Source organism: Canis lupus, chromosome 2, assembly GCF_048164855.1.
Source record: "Canis lupus baileyi chromosome 2, mCanLup2.hap1, whole genome shotgun sequence".
Lineage (NCBI taxonomy): Eukaryota > Metazoa > Chordata > Mammalia > Carnivora > Canidae > Canis > Canis lupus.
The window spans coordinates 3,444,668-3,464,362 of NC_132839.1; the positions used below are offsets into that span (position 1 = coordinate 3,444,668).

Below are 19,695 nucleotides of genomic sequence, written 5' to 3' on the forward strand. Positions count from 1 at the left end.
TGCCATGAGCCTCCCTGCTGCTTCATGAACATTACTGGGTAGCTGATGATCACAACCACACAGATGGTAACATCACACTCTGAGCTCCTGGGGCTCTGTATGCCTGAGATAGACAGTTTGTCTTCTCTTTGGAACCCTGGCAAGGTCTGAACTCCTACAGCCTTCTGGCTCTCTGACACCAGGTGCTCAAATAGGTAGTTTCTTTTAAAATATTGAACAGCTTTCACTTTCATTGTTTATTTCTAGAGATTTTAATGAAGCCAGGTGCATACTTTCAAAGACCAGTCGTTTTTTGCTGGTCCCACCCTGCCCCTTGCGTCTCCTTCTAATTTGAAATTTTGTACTTCACGGAGTTCCATTTCCCCACTACTTGTTAAAACTGTAGGAACTGAGGCTTCAACTTTGTTGAAACATTACTCATCTCACCTCATGCAAATAGGGTGGAATTCAGGATAAGGTAGGCTAATCTTTCACCTACTGTAGCTTTTACTGAATTATAAAACCTCATAATTATTATGTTTCAATGACACAGGCCCAAGAGATTGCATTATGACAAGGTTCTACTAAACTTTAAAATATTAAACCCTTTTAAAGCTGAAAGTATTTAATAATGTGTCTCATTAATTCTTTAACCTCTTATCTAGGTGACAAATATTCCTGAATTTATGGTTGACAAATTAAACCCTAGAGACAGTCCTGAAGTAGACTGTGGACAATGAAAACCCCTGTGAAATTGTTCTGTCCACGCTTAGATTAGACACGGGAAGTCTTCACTGTATCACTGCTACAGAGCTCTAGAGTCGATAGATTCACATATATGAAATAAACGTTTTATAATTGCCTTAATCCAGCACCACATGGCTACAATAAGTGTCACACATTCAGAGACATAGGCGTCCTTTTCTTTGCAATTTTGGCAACTATGTGAAGTTGCATTAAAGCTTCCTGAAAATGATACACACATTTCTTTCACGTATCCTTCAATGTGCCAACAGATCAATATTCATGGGCATACTACCGTATATCCATTTTCTTCAGTAGGGTCCAAAGCTTAGATACAGATAATAATGAGTCTTTAAATCCAGCAAAAACGTTTCCAGGTTAAATTCTAGTGATTTTTCCTTCATGAAACTTCCACCAGATTTGGGATGTCTCATTTTGGTGGCTGTTGGTGTCGTGTCACCTCCTCTCCCACACCTAGTTGGTGGTGATACATCCTTCCAGGCTCAGCTCAGCTCCTGCCACCTCCCTGCCTTCCCTCCTCATCACTCCAGACAGAAGCAAAGGCTCCTTCCCCTGTACGCCAAATATCTATCATCAGTGCTGCCAGCGCTATCGTGGCCTCTTGCTCTCTGATCAGATGGCATCTTGACTCCGTATGGGACTTCTCTCCTTTACTAGACCCCAGGGCAAAACTACTAACATCCTTCTCCCTCAGAGCCTCACACAGGTACCTTGCCCAAATGACAACTTCAGTTAATGTTTACTGAAAGCTCAGTGCAAAATCTAAAGCAGATTACCTTCAGGCTCTATTAAGGGGAGCCCCATAAATTCAATGAGGATTAATTTGTAGATTTTACCTAAGAAAATAGATTTTAACTTCAAAGCAATCTTATTAACTGCACTTTAAAAATCCATTTAAGAAGACAAACGAATGAGTCAAATTGTTTTTCCTGAGAGCTCACTTCCATACAGGCAGCCCAAAATGATTTCAGTCCTGTGTGTGGGAAGGAAACCCATCCCAAGAAAGGCAAGTGCTCTGATATTCTGCCTCAGAGGGGAGTTTCATACCAAAACAAAGGCCTTACTGCAACTTCAGATCATGCTTTGAAAGCCAACCAACGAAGGCTCCATTTGTTTTAGTCAGGAGTTTTATACATCCAGACTCTAGAGACACATCTTGCTTGGTAGCATTGCTATTTAGATTTGGGACCAGAAAATGAGCCCCAAGACTAAGCTTGTGAATAAAAAAATTGGAAAGCTATATGGAGCATATGAGCCAAGAACACCAGGCTCCATCCAAAGCCCTTAAAATATGCCCTTTTAAACAGCACTATTCCAATTTGCCTCCTTCGCCTGTTTGGAGATTCAGAAATTCACTTATAGTCTTTCAATGATCTACATCTACTCGGAAAAAATATTAAAATATTTAAAGCATTAGCTGACATACTTCAAAAAAGTCTACTCCCACCAACTCATGGCTCCCACCTCAGCCCCTTGGTCTTTTTCTCCTCTGCCTCCTAGATTTTGTTTGACATTTGGAAGGTTCATCTCGCTACACAGGAGCCAGCCCCAATCCCACATTTGAAGTTAAATGAAACACTGAGTGTACGAGCCAAAGGAGCTCTGCAATCTTCAGGCATGTTGCTAGTACACATCCTTAATTCACTTGACACTTTTTTAAAGGATTTATTTATTTATTTATTTATTTATTTATTTATTTATTTATTTATTTGAGAGAGAGAGAGAAAGAGAGAGAGCATGAGCTGGGGATGGTGGGAGGCAGAGGGAGCCTGACGTGGGACTTAATCCCAGGACCCAGGATCATGACCTGAACTGAAAGCAGACGCTTAATTGACTGAGCCACCCAGATGCCCCACATTGGTTAATTCTTTAAAAGACATTCCAAACATCAAGATCTGAAAAGTATTAAATATATTTTATTAAACACATTGAGCAAAACAGGCAAGGTGGGGGGAGCAGTAGAGACAAAGTAAGAGGATGTGTTCTGAGGACCCGGTGCACCCATAAATATGCACAAATATGCACCCACTCGGGAAAGCACCAGTTTCAATGTTTTCAGCTCTAACAAAACACTAAACTCAAAATGGCTTAAATAGTAATTCGGCATGATTTCACATGACAATAAGGTTGGGGTTGGTTCGTTTAGCTGCTCAACATCATCAGGGACCTGGGCTCTCCTCATTTTTTTCACTCAGTCATCCAGTTGGCTTTTGTCCTCAGGCTGGTCCCTGCAGGGTGGCAAAAATAGGCTGCAGCAGCTCCAGCACCGACACGTATGCCATTGCCCTCTGCGGGTAAGATGCTCTCTCCTTCTGAAGAGGGAGGAGTCTCCCCCAGGAGCCCCCAGCTGACTTGCCATGGTAGTTCACTGGCCAAAGTTGTGTCTCATGCCCATTCCTAAACCCATCATCCAGCCTGGAGGAGAAAATCATCATGACTCATTTAGATCAAGAGCAATTCACCTCCTGAAGCTCATGAGTATCTGGATATGAATAAAATCAGGGTTTATTGGCCCGGGAGCCAACGGCTGGTCGTTAAGCTGCGACAATATCTTCCGTAGGGAGGTCACATGCTTCAGGGAGATTAGGAATGCAGCTCGAAACCTCTATGCTTTAGTATCTGGTAATGGGGCCTTCCTTAAGGTTTCTGAGCAGGAAAAGAACATGAACAGATTAAGATGGAAGGGATTTGAAAGAACTGTAATTCTGAAAATTATAATTCTTCTTTCACAACATTTACTGGTGGTAAATATATTTTCATTTACCGAATGAATATTTTCTGAACGCCTGCTGTTCTAAGTGGGGGGGATGCAACACAGAACACATGCTGGGGTTCTTGCCTTCAGGAGAGCTTATATTCTGGTGGGGAAGGCAAACAACATCATTTCAAGTCTGGCTCTGTTTAAGGAGAGAAGCAGCAATGTAATAAAAATACCCAGGGAGTGGAGGTGGGACGAGTTTAAATTGGCCACTCAAGGAAGATTCTTGGGAAGATGATGCCTGAACCAAACCACAATAATAAGGCGCCTGCCAGGGGGAGATTGGAGAACAACTTTGAAGCAGAAGGAACAAGTGCAAAGCCCTCAAGAGGCATCATCTTGGCCCGTTAGAGACCCCCTACGAGTCCTAGACGACAGGAAAACGGTAGAAGAGAAGGCGGATTTGGGTCAGGAAAGGGTTTCTTAAACACCCCCGCCCCCTTCCCAAAGTTAGAGACGAAGCAGAAGGCAGGGCCCAAGCCAGGCTGGGCTTCTCGGTCGTGGCAAAAGCCTGTTATTCCAAGCATCATGGGAAACACACAATTTTCAACAGAAATTTTTTTCGATTTTTACCTTTTTGGCTTCCATGTGGGAAAAAAAGGAGCCTTACGGGGGCAGGGTCAGAGGTAGGTGAGCTGTTAGGAGGCAGAGCCAGAGCCCGTGTGGTGAAGGTGGCCGGGCCGGGCGGGGGGCACCAGGGACGGGTTAGGGGCTGTCTCCTAGACACCGTAGGACACGGGAGTCCTGGCCAAGAGCTATTTAGAAGAGCTGGGGAAGAGCAGAGAGGAACCCCGCTACCGAGGAACGTTCTAGGCCTGGGCTTCAGTGCGCACCAGAGTCCTCCGGGGTCTCTGCAGAGCACAGAGCGGGACCCAGCAGGGGTGACGGGAGGCCGGGGACGCTGCATCTCGGCCCGTCTCCAGGTGACGGCGCGGCCGCTGGGCCAGATGCTGGCACCTGCGAGCTGGCCTCGCGTGGGCCTGTCCCGCGGCCGACGGCGCCCCAGGGGGCCAGGGGTTCCTGCTGAAAGCAGCCTCCTGGGGCGCGCAGGCGGCTGCCCTCCTGGGGGCCTCCCCAACGGCCTACAGGGGACACACGTGTGCTCCGGAATCAGACCCGCGTCCTTGCACAACCACCTCACGTCTGGTCTCCTACCGAACGTTCCTGGACTGGAACCGACCGTGCTTCCTCCCGGGCCGTGCACCCGCTTTCCCTCCGCGATGTCCGCACGTCGCCCACCTAGGACTCCACCTCGCCCGCCGTCCTCTTTGGTCCCAGGATCCCGGTTGCTCCGGGGGGCGCAAGCAGGGAACCCAGGTGGCTCCACGTGTCTGAACCTCTGTCCTCACCACAGTCATTAGCACCCGAGCCAGACGACAGGCGGCGACTCTGACCCCGGGTCACCTGCCCGGAGGTCACAGGTGCTCTTGTGCCACCGGGGTCACCAGGTGGCCGTGTTGCCCCCACGGGTGCAGCCCCTGCCTGGCAACGAGGACAACTGAGAGGAAAGCAAAACCAAGAGGTAAGGACAGACCCTGGGGGACGTCACTGTACACCTGGCCCCGGCCTCCTGGGTCCCCGTCTGCCCTTGACCCGGGCTGCCGTGGGCCGAGGGCCTTGCTGCCCCCGCCACCCCTCGGCCGGCCACTCGCGGCCACCTAGACCAGGAGGCAGGCAAGCACAGTCCACAGTCACGTCTTTCTTGACAAGTTCTTTTCCCTCCTTAAGATTTTATTGATTTATCTGGCAGAGAGAAGGCACAACAGGGAGAGTGGGAGGGGGCGACAGGCCCTGCACCGCACGCACAGGGACACCGATGCAGGGCTCCGGCCCACGACCCCGGGATCAGGACCCGAGCCACCCAGGCGCCCCTTTAACAAGTTCTAACAATCAAATGATTTAGGCATGTTAATAATCAAGTATTATGGAGCCGAAGGCAATTTTCATCATCTGCTGATGAAATTTTTTACGGATGATTCTCTAAGTTTCTACAGTTTGGCACAGAGACTACAAGTGCAGCAGCCTCTTTGCTGGGTCACCACAACCGAGCACAAACTCTGCAGGCAGCGAGCCTCACGCCTGCCTAGCCCCTATGAAGCTCTGGCGTAGGGACCTTTCAGCACCCCCACCCCCCGCTGAGGGCCCCCCCAGAATGCTCCCACACAGGGTGGGGTTGCCAGCGGGCCGGCAGCAGCCCCGGATCCCACGCTCCCAACCCACCGTACCTTCTGGATCAGCTCACAGGGATCCTCTTAGCTTCAGGTGTTGCCTTGACTCTCATTTCTGTCCTGTGATAGATGGAATCCGACAAGAACCTGCCCCTGCCCCTCCAGCAGACCCAGAAGGCCCCCCGCCCCCGCGACCGTGGACTCCGCCTTCCAAGGCGACCCCAAACCCACCCCCAAACTTCACCACCGCCCCCATCTGCCCCTTGTTCTCTCAAACCGCACGTTCCAACTAGAACTGGGCCAAAGGAGGAGTGATTCGTAAAGGAACACAAAGGACAGATCCTCCCTAGTCCACCCCCGACTCTTCCAAAGACCGTAAGAGGTAAGCAGCACTCCAGAGGCCTAGGTACGTGGTAAGGTTTATCTTTTATTAGAGATCTTATATTACATATTCCCAAAAAGATATAAAATCTTCCAAGAGAAAAATATCAAAACCTATTTGATTCCGAGATAAGCAACATAATCAAAATGAAAGCAAAGATTTTCCTCCGGACAAAGGAATGTGAAAACACTTGGCACAGGTACAACAAAGACATGGGAAGGTAATTACAATGTTTCACGACACGTTTTACAGCATTTTATTTTAATCGGTATTTGAAGAAAACAAGGATGCCGAGTTCTCAAACACTGCAGGTAAAAGCTCGAATTTTCCCCCCAAAACATAAAAAAAAAAAAAAAAATCACAGAAAGGAATCAAACTACTTGCTCAACTGAACATCTGCGATAACAAATGTAATAAAACCTAAGCAAACAAATATGCCACCGAGACCACAACTGAAGTCTATGGTTTTCAGTGTGTGCCAGAGACACTAAATTATTTAATCAGTTCTTGACCACAACCCAAAGCAAAAGCATCCTCTCTTCATTTCCCTGATGATTTGTTCTAAAAATAAAAAGCAGAAACTTGCTGGTTTAAAGAGAATTTCTGCTCTACCTGTGAACAGCTGGTGGCAACGCACACTGAGTAAGACCCCGACCGACCTGGGACAGATCCACCTCGAACAACCAGGAGTGGCAAAACCACTGTTATTGCATCAAGATTTTTTTTTATTTCGACTGATCAGAATTTCCAGGATGATTAAGCACATCCACTTAACCACAGGACACAGTGAACTCCCAAAGGAAGGTTTTACATTTAAGATGCAATGAAAATACTCATCTTATTCCTGGGATTTGCTTCTGGCAATCCTAAACATCTGTAGATGTCCACAAAAAGGAAGTTTTTTTTTCTTCTTTTAGTTGGTTATGCCCCAAAATGAGGAAGGAAACTTACAGTACATGTTTATTGCATGAAATTACTCCCTTATAATATCTGCATCAACACTAGTATTGTTTCCTTAGTTATTAAAGGCGAAAAAAGTTTATGGACTTATTAACATAATGATAATCTTAGGAGCTGCATCTTGATAACAAAAAAGAAACCACAGATGATCCTCAGACTACGTGGTGGTGAAACAGAAGTTAGGTCTAAACTTCTCTCTGTAAAGACGTTGGAAGGGCAGGAGGTAAAAGGAAGTTTAAAAATCAGTGAATGCTGGATTTGTTAGGTAACACAGTGAGCGTTTTTTTTTTTTTTTTCAAAAGTGTACAGACTCCATGAATCCTTTCTATCCTAAAACTGAATATTCTAAGTGTTTCCAATGTCGCTCTTACTTGAGTGTCACGTTGAGAATGATCCCAAATAAATCTGATCAGAAGTACGGTAATGGCACATGGGCTTGGAACCTCACTCTCAGGTGAGCACGTACAGAAGTCTGGAATTCACTGGGCACACGTGTCCTTTAATAAGGTAAATTGTGACGAGCTACCTATAAGCGGGGTTGAAAACGGGGTCCCCCTTAAAGCATTCCTTCCTAGAGCTCCCTCCCGTCCAACGGAAACAGCGTGTGGGTTTTGCACGTTACAAAACCCCAGCGTCAAGCTGCAGTCTTGTTGGCAGCAGCGTATTTTAACGTATTTTTCTTCCTTGTTTTGTTTTCTGACATCTCAGTACATTCAAATAGTCAAAATGTTTAGAATAACATCACCACAAATTTAATGAAACAGAGCAGAACGTGGCCAGCGTCGGCAGGCAAAACGGACGCACCTCACGGGCCGTAGAAAGTACCCACCTCCTCCCCGCCCCCCACCGCCTCCCCGCTTCCTCAGACAGCAACATGGACACCAAAAAGATCTAACAAGACTTATAAAAAAATAAGGCACATTTATTTTGATATGGTTATATTTTTTTAAAATAGAAAAACCCCTCTCCGAACCTCTGTATTCAAATGAGCCGCGTAAAAAGACACCTCGGGTACCCAGAAGAGGTCACGGTACCTATGGAATTGCTTCTTCGATTTTAGTGACAATGGAAGAAATTGCACCTATCCCACATTGTCAAGTAATGAAAATATGCCTCTTTTTCAACTACTGAATGATTCAAAATCTGCTATTTCTGGAAAGACGTACAAAGGGTGAGAAGGGAGGGGTCGAGCGGTACATTAGAAAAAAGGTGTGGAGATCAACTATGTATAGAGATCGCAAGGGTTGACGGATTGCACTTTTCCACATTTTTCAATACACGAAATTCTTCTACTGTGTAGGAATGACTGCAACCATTTTGGCCATTAGCTATTTACCCACCAGTTTTTTGTTTTTTTTTTTTTTAAATTCCGTTTTGGTAAAAATGGGTATTTTTGTAAAACTAATGAAGGACCGGCAACATGAACACTTGTAACAATCTCTTCACAACCCCCAACACAGATATAGTTTAGTTAGCATTTAACCTGAGATACAATCTGTGGAGAGGTTGCTTTAGACACTTCTTCCTTCGTCGTTGCATCGATTCATACTGAAGGTGGTGGTTCGTGGATGGAACTTAAAAAAAGAAAATTGGCTAGAGCATGGCTTTTTTTTTTTTTTTCCTTTCTTTCTTTCTGTACTGGTAAAAAAAAAAAAAAAAAAGTAATAATCACAGAATTCATGTCCTCACAGTAGCCAGAAGCTAAAATAATGTGCTTCCTTATTGCACGTCAAACCGAGAAGGGCGTAAAAGACAACTGCTTCCCAATCCAAATCTGAAAGCCTGGTTCATCTCAACTGGATTCGGAATGTGCTGATTTCCATGGGACTCAAGTTGATCTCGCTTATATTTCGGGCGTCTGGAGGTGAATGCATCAAGGATAATGAGGAAGGTGTAAGACTTGCGACAGTAAACATGCTGAAAAGCTTCTGTACCGAAATCTAGAAAGTAAATGGTAAAAAAAAAAAAAAAAAAAAAAGTTGCACAGTTAGGTCACTTTGAAGAGAGATTAGTAGCACATCTATGTATTTATTCAGTGGAAAATAGTAGGAGAGTGACAACAGTGTATTTAAAGTCTCCTTCTAAAGATAACGGGGGGTGGGGGTAGGGGAGAGGAGATACACCTAGGAGTGCTTGGACGCACAGACCACCCAGGAGAAGGGTAACCGGTGGACGGCGGCTTGCTCTACACTCTCCTTCCATATTTCTTACAACTTACCATGTGCAGGGGCTTTTTTTCAATAAAAGAGAAAACACCTACAAGCCAGCAAGCTTTAAGAACATCCATATCCTCCTTTACTCGACACTTAACACCTGACAATCGTGGTTCCTCTCCTTTCCAAAGACTGAAAGGACACAGGCCCGCTAGGAGGAGGGCTCGTCGTGCCAGGGAGTCTCATCCTGAGGGCTGCGGGGTTGCTGGGAAGGTCCTACTCTCACCCAGGCAGGTTATCCTGATGTGTCTCCCTGCATCACATCCCAGGGTCCCCCTTGGATTTCGACCCTCTCCTATATTTTCCTTTCCCCCCTTGTCAGATCCTACACCCACCCTAATTTGTAGGGTTGGAACCGAATCCCTGGATTCTGGTGCATAGGGTATCTGTGAGGTTTTGGAGAAGAGCGGGGTCCGCTGAGCTCCCCCAAGGGGCAGACCTGCCCCGGTGCCAGTCGACTGTGTCCTCGGAGCACGACCTGCTCAGAGCCGGGGGCCGAAGCCTGGACGTTTGTTTCCTTCCAAGGAGAGGCTTGGAGGAAGGTCAGCAAGGTCAGCCTGAGGACTGTCGGGCCGGCACCAGGAGGCCCTGTGCAGATGTGGGTCAATCAGGAGATCCGCATTCTCCCGGGGGGCTGGTGAGTGTCCTGCTTCCTGCAGCCTCCCTGGCCCCCTGCCCCGCTGTAGTTCCTACAACACCTGCTTAGGCCCGCGGAGACTTCACCGACAGGATCCTGCACGAGCCCGAGAGGAGGGCTGGGGGCGTGGGAGAAGACGCCCCGCGGGCCGGCAACTAAAGGCCCAGGCACGACGGACGTCGCGTTCAGGCATGCACGTGTTCTGGAGGAGAGGCCGGCTGAGAAAATCCCATTCAGCTCACCTTTCCCTGGGTCGTGGAACAGAGCAGCCCCGTGGCTCTGCTGGGGAAGCGGCAGTCGAACCCCTTTCTGTGGAGGATCAAGGCTGCCTCGTCGGAATGCCTGCCGTCCACCTGCAGAGGAGCAGAGCGCCCACATGCACGCTGACATTCGTGCACGCGGCGACCCCACTGCACGCGCCCCCCCCCCCCCCCGCGCCCACCTCACCTGTGAAGCCGGGGAAGGTCACCCTCCCGCCCAGGTCCCCCGCTCCCGGCGCACCTGCTGCCCCCACCCCCCACCAGGAGGCAGGGGACGTCACATTTTAAGGCTCCTGGTTAAGCTGCCTCGTGCCCTGGTCCCCTGCGCAACCCCTGAGGACCTGGGCGTCCTTCTGGCCACACGTCACATGCTGTTGTCTCAAAGTTTCTTCAAAGAAAGCATTTTCATTTCTGTTTATTTCACGTTTAAGGTATACATCAGCTGAATAAAGTATCCCCGACTTCAGTCCTTATCTGGTCATCGAATGATGTATCATCATCCATCCCCAAACTGCAACATGCTTCTTTATTGAATGCTAATTTTTTGCTAATTGCATTAACATTCTTAATCTTTAATGCACTGGTTCATTATTTTTATATAAAAGACATTTAAATTGAATTAGTTATGCTTATCACTTGCTAGGCCAACCACATTTATTAGCTTGATGTATCATTTAAATTCACATTACGGGCGCTATTCTTCTCGTGCAGGCAGAGAGAAAACTACGGAACACGACAAGTCAGCTACAGGGATCAAGATACACTTTCTTGCAGTAAAATTTCTTGCGTCCACTTCAGTAAGGACGCCGGCGGTGCTCCGAATTTTTAAATTACAGTTCTTTTAATAAATTTTGTTTCCTAAAAGGAGGGGCGGGAGGGGGGGGAAGATGCTTCTGACAATAAGCGAAATAAATTAAAAATCCTTGGGAGAATTAAGCAAGGCACAGCTGCAGAACAGAGGGGAGCGTGCTCAGCGCTGACCCGTGGGGAGAAAGGTCCCCTCTTCTCTTCTGTGGCCACGGACGACAACCAATGTGTCCGGGTTCTGAATCGTCCTCACGAGGGGATTCGGTTTTCAAATGTGTCATTGAGACATCTTTTCTGAAGACAGGGTGGCGGGTGCGGCCTGGGCCGGCCGGGCACCGGGTGCGGGCGCAGAGCTGCGAGCGGGTCAGAACGCGGCTCAGTCCCGGCTCAGACCCCGGGCCGCCCGACGCCCAGGGCCCGACTTCCCCGCTGCTTGCAGCCGCCCCTGGTCCCGCCACGGGGTGCGGGGGGCGGGGGCGCCAGAAGCGACGGTGTCGCGGTGACCGCGGCAGAGGACGCGCCGGTGCCTGCGACCCGCCGCCTTAGCCCAGCGCCTGGCGCCCGGGTGCCCGCTGAGCCCGTAACAGGCGCCCGCGCAACGATGCCCCACGGCTGCCTCGGAGTGACGGCGGGCGAGGCCCTGCACACGCACGCAGGGGGGCGAGGACGTCAGAAGCCCGAGGACACGGGGCATCTTTCCGCCTCTGCCGTGATTTTCACAAGAGTCAGACAGTACGGAAGCAGGGGGGACAGTCGCAAGAAAGGACCCGCGGGGTGGAGGGGAGCGTGAGCCCTTCTCTGAAACCTAAGGCCGCGTCACCCCCTCAGGGACCAGAGCGCCAACCAAGGAGCAGGCGTCTTGTCCAAGTTTTGAAGAATTAAATATTCATGAAAGTATCAGTTTTCTAGCAAAAATACCTGAGGCAAAGCGGCAGTTCCTCGGCTTCAAAGTCTGTCTCGTCATTTTATTTCCAAGAAAACTGTTTTTCAAAGTAGGGAAACTGTGAACTTTACTTGAATATGCAGCAAGCAGACACCCTCCCAGACAAGACGCCGCGCGACGGGGTAACCGGGCCCGGAAAGCTCTGCGTCCCGGGGGCCCATGTCCCTGGACTCTGCCCGGGCCGCTCACGCACGCCGGTGGTGGCCCTGGGCCCCCAGCGTTCAGGCCTTTACACGACCTTTGCCAACGGCTCAGGCCTTTGACGGTCCAGGAAGAAGGGATGCTAAGGAGAAGAGAGGGGGCCGAGCGTGCAGGGGGGGCTGGCGGCCACCCGCGACAGGGGCCTGCGCTGCGCCCTCCGCGCCGTCGGGTGGGGCTGAGGGGTGTCTGGGCCCCGCTGCGTCCAACTGCGAATGCACGACATACGACTCGTTTTTCCCAAAAACAGAAAAATAAGGGCAAGACGTGCTTCCATAAAATCATAACCTCATCTACCCACACGGAACAATTCCTGAAGAACTGGCCCGTGAGGAACAGAGGCCGTAAGAAGCCGAGCGGCACCGCGGGGGCCCCGGACAGCCACCAGATGAGGACACGGCCGTGTGAGCCCGGAGCACGCCGCTTACCGCCGGGTGATGCCACCTTAGCCACTCGATCTCTAGCTCTTACTTTCCCAATTGGCTGAATGGCGATGATGGTAATTTCTGGAATCACGGGTCCTTAAGCATGACTAACTCGTAGGTTCCTCACCCCAGACCCCCAGAGTCACAGCCTCAGGGATGGGGAAATAGTCAAAGTCTCCGTTCCAAAATGTCCCCGGTGGGACCCGGACACACTGACCCCGAGGTCGGGTAGCTGGAGACACGGAAGCACCGTGGAGGCGCGCACCCGGGGCCCTACGCCGCCTCCCTCACCGCGCCTCGAGCCGTAACCCCCTGCTCCCCGGGGCCTGGTTCCGAACGCCCGGACCCTTCACGCAGTGGCCAGGGAGCAGGGGCCCCGTCCACCCCGTCCACCCTGTCCACCACGCTGCCGCTGAGGAAGTGAGGCAGCAACAAAGATGTGCCTCCGTCACGTCAAGGACGGGCCACGTTTCCCACGGACACACGGGGAGGGGGCGGCGAGGGGAGCGCCCACTCACGCGGGCCCAGCAGAGCTCCGGTCTGGCCCGGGAGCCAAGAGCTATGCCGACACCACTTCAGGGGCAAAAACGCTTCGCAGCCTCCGAAGGAACGATGGGTTACCGTAGGGCTGGAGCTGCCGGCACACAGGGGAGGGGTGCGGTCCCAGGTGTCGGGGCCTGGCTCTGGATTTTCTCCAAGTCCCCTTTGTCTTCTTTTGGTGCAACCATGAAGTGGCACTCGACATCTTTAAAGTACCGAGCTTTCTTTGATTCAGTACTTACGTTGGCTGCTTTCCAAGATTATTTTCCTGTTATCAGAGTTACCAGAGGTCAAGGGACAGAAAGCAGTTCTTTCGAGAAGTGATTATGAATGGACAGATGCACCCCGCTGGGTCTCTGGTGAGCCTTGGAACAGCTGTGCTAAGAGTCAAAGACCAACCCAGGAGCTGGCACTGGTCGACGGGATAATGCAAAACAGCAAAACCGGCCCAAGTCGTGAGTTCTGACCCCGCCCCAGCAGGCTGGTTAGGGTTAAGCATCAGCATTTCAGTCTTTATTTTTCTGGGTCAAACTATGTGCTCAGCTGACACCTCAGTTTGCACCTGAGCTGGCAAGTACTCCAGGTACCACCAGGACAACGACCGGTGTTTACAGAGCGCTTCTGTTTTCAAAGGGCTCGAAAGCATTATCCTCTCCGTCCCTCACCACGCACCTGAAGCCGGCCCAGCTGGCCATAAAGGGGAGTGGAGTCAGCACCCGGCCAAAGGTCCACACGTCTAAGGGTGTGAAGAGCCAACGGGAAACCACGCGGGTACAGTGAGTGGAGGCCGGACCGCGGAGGGCCCAGGGCCCGAAGGCCTGCACCGACTGAGCGGGCAGCAGAGTTCTGGGTCTGGCAAGTGATGAGAATCGTAGGACCAGAAGACAAGCATCAGCCGGAAGAATGAAAGCAGCAGGTAACCACAGAAAAGAGGGGGCTGGGAAACAAGGGCCAGCCCTAGACGGCAGACCACGAAACCTGACACTCACTGACTCTAGACAACCGGATCTGGAAAACAAGCACGGGACAGAGTCATCTAGGAATGAGGGGAAGGAACAGTGGCCACCGGGCGCCCCAGGAGCCCCCAGATCCTCAGGTGGCTAACATCCCCTGCAGCCATGCCCAGAGGCAGCCACCTGAGGCTCAGAGTCCTCCGCAACCACCCCCGCCCCCTCCATCCCTGGGTCCCCCTTCAGCTTATGGATTCATCTAACTCAGGGAGGCGACCCGTCTCCAGGAGTGGAAAAGTGAACCCACAATTATGGCAGAGTCCATTTGTTCCATCCCCACTACGTGTAGACACTCTTGTGGGCAACAGGATGCAGGAAGGGATCAAAGAAAAGGCCAGCTGGCGCAGGGCTTCTGTTCTCACCACGTCACCCACGTTTAGGCCTTCACACTTGCTCTTGACTGCCCGACCACTTGACCCCCAGAAATCTGCAGGAGTCTCACTCCCCAACTTCCTTCAGAGTCTTATTCCATTCACACCCTTTCTGCAATGTCCTCCTCCAACCACACTATGCAAACCCCTGTCATCCTCCAGAACCATCCTTCCCTCCTTCCCCCCCCCCGCCGCCCGAACACTTGTCACCATCTAACTCATGTTACGTTTCTCTTAATTTTTTTTTTATTTTTCTCCTCCCACCAGAATCGATGCTTCAGAAGAGCCAGGGGTTGCCGTCTTGGCTGGGTCACGACAGTTTCCCTGGTGCCTCTAGCTGTAACTGTAGGGCAAGAAGTACATCCTGCAGGTCGGTTCACATGATCAAACGAGACTTTTGACATGCGCAGACATACCCAGGCCTCCTGTGTTCAGCCGTACTCACTATTACAAGCCTTATGCATATTCCTACACAGGCCGTAAAAGCCTTAAGTGTCCAAATTTGCAGGCATTTATCCTTAACTTTACTTGGTTTGCTTTAGTTCTTTGCTCTAAAACTAAACATTCTCTCTTCCTATGTTGTCTTCAAACATGAACATTCTCTCCTTTTCATACTCAGGCCATTTATCACTTTTCCTACGGAATCCCGAAGCGCGTACTATTTCCAGCCAAGCATATGTCAGTTCACAATATCAAAACAGCTCTACCGAATTTAAAAACGATGTCAAATGCCGGATTTTTATTCTTTGCAAATGCAATCTCTGACTTTAAAAGCAGGCATACATGCAAACAAAAGCAGGGCAACTGCGTTAAAATTCCTTATCTACTAAAATCTTCCCCTGTTCTTCCTCTAGTGGATCTTTAGACGTCTCTAAACAGTTGGTTTTTCAATGCAAAGGTCGGAGTTGCAGTGATTTTCAGGAGAAAGAGATGAATGTACATGGCTTCTGATGCAGAATTAATTAAAAGCAATGCTTCTTATTTCTCTGACTCCTTAAGAGACACTGGCTACGAAGGAGAAATGATGGAAAATGCCAGCAGAGCTCATCTTAAGGCCTGTTGTCCCACCTACTATTATGTGACCCCAGGCTAGCTTTTGCTTTCTTATCTGTAAAAAGATAATATCCCCCGACCTTCTCACCACAGAGAACTTTTCTGAGAGTAACATAAATTAGGAGTGGGATATGCTCTAAACCACAGAGCCACAGTCAAATGAAAGGCATAACGATCTTGCCTAAAGGTGAAGTCCTCGTGACGGCTCCTGGAAGCACAGTGAAACTCCCAGTACAGCTGACCCTTCAACGGCGCAGGTTAGGGGCGACGACCCCCCACCCAGAGTCAAAAATCCGCAGGACTCTGAGTCTCCCAAAACAGAACCACTAAGAGCCGACTAGTATTGCCTGGCAGCCTTACTGATAACATGGACAGCGGTTTGGCACGGATTTTGTACGTTATACGTGTCATATACTGCATTCTTAAAATAAGGCAGAGAAAAGAAAATGTCATGCAAATAATAAGAAGAGAAAATACATTTTCGGTACTGCACTGCATTTATCAAAAACGATCCGAGTAAGCACACGGGTGCAGGTCCAACTCGTGCTGTGCAAGGGTCGGCTGTTATTTGTTTTCCGCTTCTCATCCCCTTATATCAAATACATTACAAAATGTAACTGTTCATAAACGCATTTTGGGATATACCTTTGACTGTATCGTCCTCAGATTAACGAGATGAATGTCACAAGGCAAAGATGACAGCAGCGGAGAGAATTCCCCTAGCAGCTGGAGGGTGGGCACGGGGACCTTTTCTGCCATCGTAAAGACGGGATGATTCAGGAAAGAAGAAGTCATGTGGCTAACGAGAGAAGGATAACTGACCGACTTCTTCTCTTCTTCCTATCAAGAAAAAAAGCAAACACGCTTAAGTGTTGTATATTTGCAGTTTTCACAATATCGACTGAAATTACTTGACGGGGTTTAGGTAGGAAAGGAATGCAACCGTAAGCACATACTGTAATTTTATTAGGTTTTGTAAATAACAGCCTTAGACGACACACAGATTTACCAACTTCGGCGGTGAGCAATGTAAGAAAATGACAGTGTCCACTTAACTCCTGTTCAGAAGTAGCTTTTCTCCATTGCTTTAGCGCTAAAAACCCTGACAACACTTTTCACGAACATTTTAGGACAAAGTGTAACTTTTCCTGGAAACTCAACCTACCACAAAATTCCTTAAGTAGATGGGTTGGGACATCCGTACTTCTTGCAATCATCAAATGTGATCTCTTCTCCCTCAGGTGTCACCCATCATATTCTCGTGGTTTCATTTATACACTCAACTAGACCATGACACTTCGTAAGGATCCAAAGCTATGCTCTATAGATGTTAACCAATGGCAGATTTTTTTTTGGGGGGGGGAAACTCTCGGAATAAATAAGATTTTTTAAAAACAGAGGTAGCATCCCTGATCATCTGTTAAATTTGTTTTTTTTTTTAAATTTGCCTTCTTTTTTTTTTTAAATTTATTTATTTATGATAGTCACACAGAGAGAGAGAGAGAGAGAGAGGCAGAGACACAGGCAGAGGGAGAAGCAGGCTCCATGCACCAGGAGCCCGACGTGGGATTCGATCCCGGGTCTCCAGGATCGCGCCCTGGGCCAAACGCAGGCGCCAAACCGCTGCGCCACCCAGGGATCCCCGTCTGTTAAATTTGATAAATCACTGCCACTGAACGAAAACTCTCATGTATGTTATGGAGTAGTTAGTACATATTTACCTAGTACACAATTATTCAGTATAATTTAAAAGTAATTTAGTCATTGCTATGGTATATATACTTCCGGATAAGTGGTTCAGGATGTTCAAACATTAAATACGTCTGCCAGGGCTGGGCATATGCGTATGGTGGATGACACACTCAATTAAATCAATGACTAAGCAGAGCCTTAACCAATAACGCCTGAGGTATAAAAGCACACAGAGAAAAACACTGAGAAGAGAAAATAATTTACATAGAAAGGTTTTCTGATCAGCAGTGACAGGCAGGACAAATTTAATTTTGCATCTTTTTTTTAAACTGTCCATTTCACTGATAGCTTTTGATTTTGCATCCTTTTTTTTTTTCTGTAATATGGGGCTCAGATGAAAGGCTTGGCTACTTATCTGTGTGAAAAGATAGGATTTATAGAAGATACAGAGCTTAAAACTCAGAATGTCAGATTAGCACTGAACAGAGGGTGTTAGCAAAGAGTGACAAGCATCTTGCCAGCAGTGAACTGTAGATGTCATTACAATTCAGACTATGGAGAAAGAGAGAGAGAGAAAAAAAAAATTAAAGGCAGCAGAGGGACACTGCAATATTAAGATGCTGACAAAAAATATTAGGTCTAAAAGAGCGGTAAAAACGAAGTACCCGTTCCACACTCCTCTTCTGAAAGAAAGATTAAGTAAAGCGTATAAAATCATATTCTCCAGAACTGCTGAAATTTCACGCATGTTGTTGAATAGTGAGGGAACAGTTTCAACAAGAAACTTTAAATGTACTCCAAGATCAAAGGACTTCATAATGTAGGTCAGGATTGCTGACAAAATCACTTTTTCAGTAATAAAAGATAAAAGATTCCAACAGAAAAGAAGACACCTGCCGTATGAGACTCGGAAGGCATGAAGTCCATTTCTAGGTCAAATAACATTCAGGAAGAGCTCTCTGGCTTTGTTCTCGGCTCTTGGAGGAATCCCCGGACGCCTAGGGGAGCAGGTGGGAGACTTCCTGATGGATTGTGCAGACCCCGCAAACAGGGATGTGCACACCGGCCCAGCCAGGTCCCCTGATGCTCAGCGCTCAACACTGGCCACATGGAGCAATATTGGGTGTGGGGAGGGGACACCTGGGTGGCTCCGTCAGTTGCACCTCTGCCCTCGGCCCAGGTCATGAAGCCAGGGTCCCGGTCCTGGGGTCGAGCCCCGTGTTGGGCTCCCTGCTCAGCGGGGAGTCTGCGTCTCCCTCTCCTTCCATGTACTCCTTTGCGCTCTCTCTCTCCCTCAAAATAAATGAAAAAAAAAATCTCAAAAAAAAAAAAAAAGAATGGCTTGGGGAGCTTTAAACCCAGATCCTCAGGCACTAGCCCAAATCTCCGTAAACAGGCTCTCCAGGGGTGGGCCCCAGGAAGCCCAAGCTTAACAGCCCCCGGAGAGGATCTCAGCTCTCAGGGTGACACAGCTCCGGGGACGTGGGTCGGGAACCGTGACCCCAGACACGCTCCCAACCTCATAGGACAGACAGCTCCTTTTGGAGTCCAATGCACGAGTCTCATCCTTTAACCAGTTTCGGATTCAGAAAATGATTCAGACTCAGAAAGGCGTTCATGAAAGGTCTCAGTGAAGCGAACAGCGTCACGAACCTAAGTCCCTCGGAGAACTCAGCAGTGGGGCCCTTCACTGTCCCCACCGAGCTGAGGAGGCGCCGCGGCTCCGGGCTGGGAAGGCAGCGGGCACCGGCCAGGCAGGGCGCGACTGAACCCCGCGGGAGGCTCCACGATCCGTGCCCTTTCTGGACATTTTTACAGCAACGAGGGTCTCAGCAAAATATTTATCTGGCGAATTACCACTTTTTGATCAATCTCCTGGAAAGGGAGTCTGAGCTGTAACCTTTAGGATACACCCAAGGCTTGTAACACGTGTTTGCTTTAGGAAATTTTATGCGTTTGTTTAAGTGGTAAATGAATTCCCCAGCCTTGTAGTAACAAGTGCACTACTATCAACATCATTGGGTTCTTGTGGGCTGGGAGGCGTCAAGCTGTTCGAGTCTAGCCTGCTCCTTGCAGCCTGTGTGAAACTATAAATAGTTTCTAGCACATTCCGATCCAGGCCACACCAAGTTGAGCTCCCCATTGGGATCCAGCCCTTCTATGTCACACGTCAGAACTACTCGCTGGGCTCCACTTAAGTTATCTGATCCCTAAACATCAAAGGCTTCCATTCATCTACATCAAAACTTGCTAAATAAATGACCTAAGATAATAGATGATATTTTTGAGTCCCTTTTGCTTATTCAGTACAACCTGATACCTGGTGGGAACACGATAAAGGTTTTTTATTTTTTTGAACTTCATCTATTAACCAGCAAATATAAATAAACGAGAGGAAAAAAATGCAGTTGGGGAAAGGATGCAGTAAAAAGCCAGAGACAGAAGAAATAATCAGTGAAAATGTAAAGAATCGTAAGATTTGGAAATAAATCTCATTTAGTGCAGAGGTGGAGCCTGGTGACACATGGGCTAAA

The 19,695-nt window shown here is 48.7% G+C and overlaps 1 protein-coding gene across 1 annotated transcript in view; it reads right to left on the reverse strand.

Annotated features, from left to right (window-relative positions):
- Positions 1-6,077: 6,077 nt before the first annotated feature.
- Positions 6,078-19,695, reverse strand: part of MAN2A1 (mannosidase alpha class 2A member 1) — a 162,051-nt gene continuing 148,433 nt past the window's right edge. Inside the window, exons 20-22 of the mRNA XM_072788203.1 lie at positions 16,115-16,309; positions 10,105-10,215; positions 6,078-8,952 (exon numbers count right to left, since the gene is read on the reverse strand). Coding sequence (XP_072644304.1) covers positions 8,800-8,952; positions 10,105-10,215; positions 16,115-16,309 — 459 coding nt within the window. The 3' untranslated portion in view covers positions 6,078-8,799. The remainder of the gene's footprint in view (positions 8,953-10,104; positions 10,216-16,114; positions 16,310-19,695) is intronic.